We start from the raw sequence: 2,484 nt of genomic DNA, 5'->3' as shown, positions 1-2,484 counted from the left end.
CACACACACACACACATATATATCTATCTAAATATGTAACATATATAAATATATATATATATATGTAACACACACACACATATATATATATCTATCTAAATATGTAACATATATAAATATATATATATATAGATATAAATATAGATATGTTTTAGGGTTTAGGATTTTTAGGGGGGTTAAAAACCCTAAAACCGTAAATTCATATATATATACATATACATACATACATATAAATATATATATATATATACATATATAAATATATGCCAGTATATATATATTTATATATATCTGAGATAATAAAGTATATAAAGTATATATATATATATATATGTATGTGTGTATACTTACACACACACACACACACACACATATATATATATATATCTATAAATATATATATATACATGTATACATATATACTTATCTATATATATAATTAGATATGCACCATAATAAAATACATGTACATATAAATATATTCATATGCATACACACACACACACACATATATATATAAATTTCTATATATATATACAAGTATACATATATACATATCTATATATATAATTAGATATGCACCATAATAAAATACATGTACATATATATATTTTCAAACACATATATACACACACACACACATACATATATATATATATATATATATATATATATATTTTATATAATATATATANATATACTATATATATATATATATATATATATATATATATATATGGATATATATATATATATATATTTGTATATATACATACATACATATATATATATATAAGTGATGGTGATACGAATACATAGACATAAATCAGTATAACAAGAAGCAGACGGCGAAATAAAATTTTGCTATACAGTATGGGTTGTCAGGGAACGCTCACGAAAATATTATCCCCTAGTTTGCACACTTACAACGGGTGTCTTTACATGGCTGCAAGAAATATACTGTGTTTCGCTATGCATGCGTATAAAATTTTACCGGAACCGGCCAGTCCACTCTAATATTGTTCACATACTCCGCATTACTTCGAGCATATATCTGACCCTCACCACCCATGGTTATGAGCACATGAGCAGGACCCATAGTCAGCAACTCAGGTGCTATCTCGTTGATGCTAACTTCTTTTGTTTGTGTCTGTTTGTGTCAACATTTTGTTTGTGTCTGTTTGTGTCAACATTTTGTTTGTGTCTGTTTGTGTCAACATGGCAGCCTCATGCTCGTTCTACAAAATAATCAAATACACATCAATTCATGTTAGCAGTGGAGAGGTTGCTAGCGATATAGGCTACACCCAGATTTGCATGGATAAACACTAATACATACAGCGCATCGTATGCACTGCAAGCATCGCAAGCAGTACTTGTTATATCATACTTGAGTCAACAGACAACAATATATTTTACCGGCGGCGAAATAAATACTAAAATTTGACAAATAGAAAATCCGGTTCAAAAATCTCTACAAAATAGGGCCAGGTTAAAGGTTTTCAAACCCTATTTACTTCCCGCCTTTTTTTCCGATATTCATTAGGAAACTCTTTTCATTTAAAAAAAATATTTTCAAATTTGAAATTTGGGGTCAGTATTCGATAAATCGTTGGGCCTATAAGGGGGCCTATTTGCATGTCCAATGGGTAGAATTTGGGTCACATGTGGGCTGTATTTATGAGCTTTTATAGTTTTCTCTTGCGCCCTCACTTCGTGCTTGCTGAGGTATAATACTAAAATTCGCGTTAACCTTGCAGAACACACAAGCAATGGGAGGGTAAGTCTGACTCGTCCACTTTTATCGTACCTTTACTTCACGTGTGTGCGCTTTGGCTGTGGAATGTTGTGTTTACTACTGTACGCGAATGAGGATATCACAACTAAACCGGAGCGGTATTTGTCTACGACGAATCCGTGTTTATGACCTGTTTATCTCTAAGAAGTTCTGACGCGTTTCTGACCCTATACAACTGTTGTTTCTATTCTTTTCCTTTGTTACTTCACTGTATCACTATATGTTCTAACTTGACTGTCACTGTCTCTATGTCATTGCAGGATCAGAGACGCGATCAAAACTGGCTGTGGCTACTACGAGTTGTGTTTGTTGTCTGATGAGCAGCGAGCGTTAGCAACAATTTTAAGACATAGTTCCTGGGACCAAAAAATAGGTTCGATAGAGGATAGTGAAGGTACGCAACGAATCTGTTCCAGTAATAAATATAAATGGAGCTGGTTGCTGAATCAGGTTCGAATAGGTGAAACTGTACTTCATGAATAGTATGCGTACTAACATCTCGTACAAGTGCAAAATTTGAATAGTGTGTGTATTGAACTTTCCCTTCTAAAACTCTTGATTTCGAACTTTTTTAAAATGAGTGCAATAACGCAAACACTCACATATACGCACACACACACGTACACACGCACGCACAAGCATATATATATATATATATATATATATATATATACATTCACCACACT

The 2,484-nt window shown here is 31.9% G+C and overlaps 1 protein-coding gene across 1 annotated transcript; it reads left to right on the top strand.

Annotated features, from left to right (window-relative positions):
- Window positions 1-1,772: 1,772 nt before the first annotated feature.
- On the top strand, window positions 1,773-2,236 carry SARC_14308 (hypothetical protein; the record flags this gene model as incomplete). Its single annotated transcript, XM_014291561.1, has 2 exons — window positions 1,773-1,780; window positions 2,059-2,236. Coding segments are annotated over 2 exons (186 nt in total), but the record flags the coding sequence as incomplete, so codon positions are not given.
- Between the last annotated feature and the right edge of the window lie 248 nt (window positions 2,237-2,484).

Source organism: Sphaeroforma arctica (genome assembly GCF_001186125.1).
Source record: "Sphaeroforma arctica JP610 unplaced genomic scaffold supercont1.4439, whole genome shotgun sequence".
Classification (NCBI taxonomy): domain Eukaryota; class Ichthyosporea; order Ichthyophonida; genus Sphaeroforma; species Sphaeroforma arctica.
The sequence above is the reverse complement of the archived record's forward strand: the minus strand, read 5'-3'. Positions and strand labels throughout refer to the sequence as shown.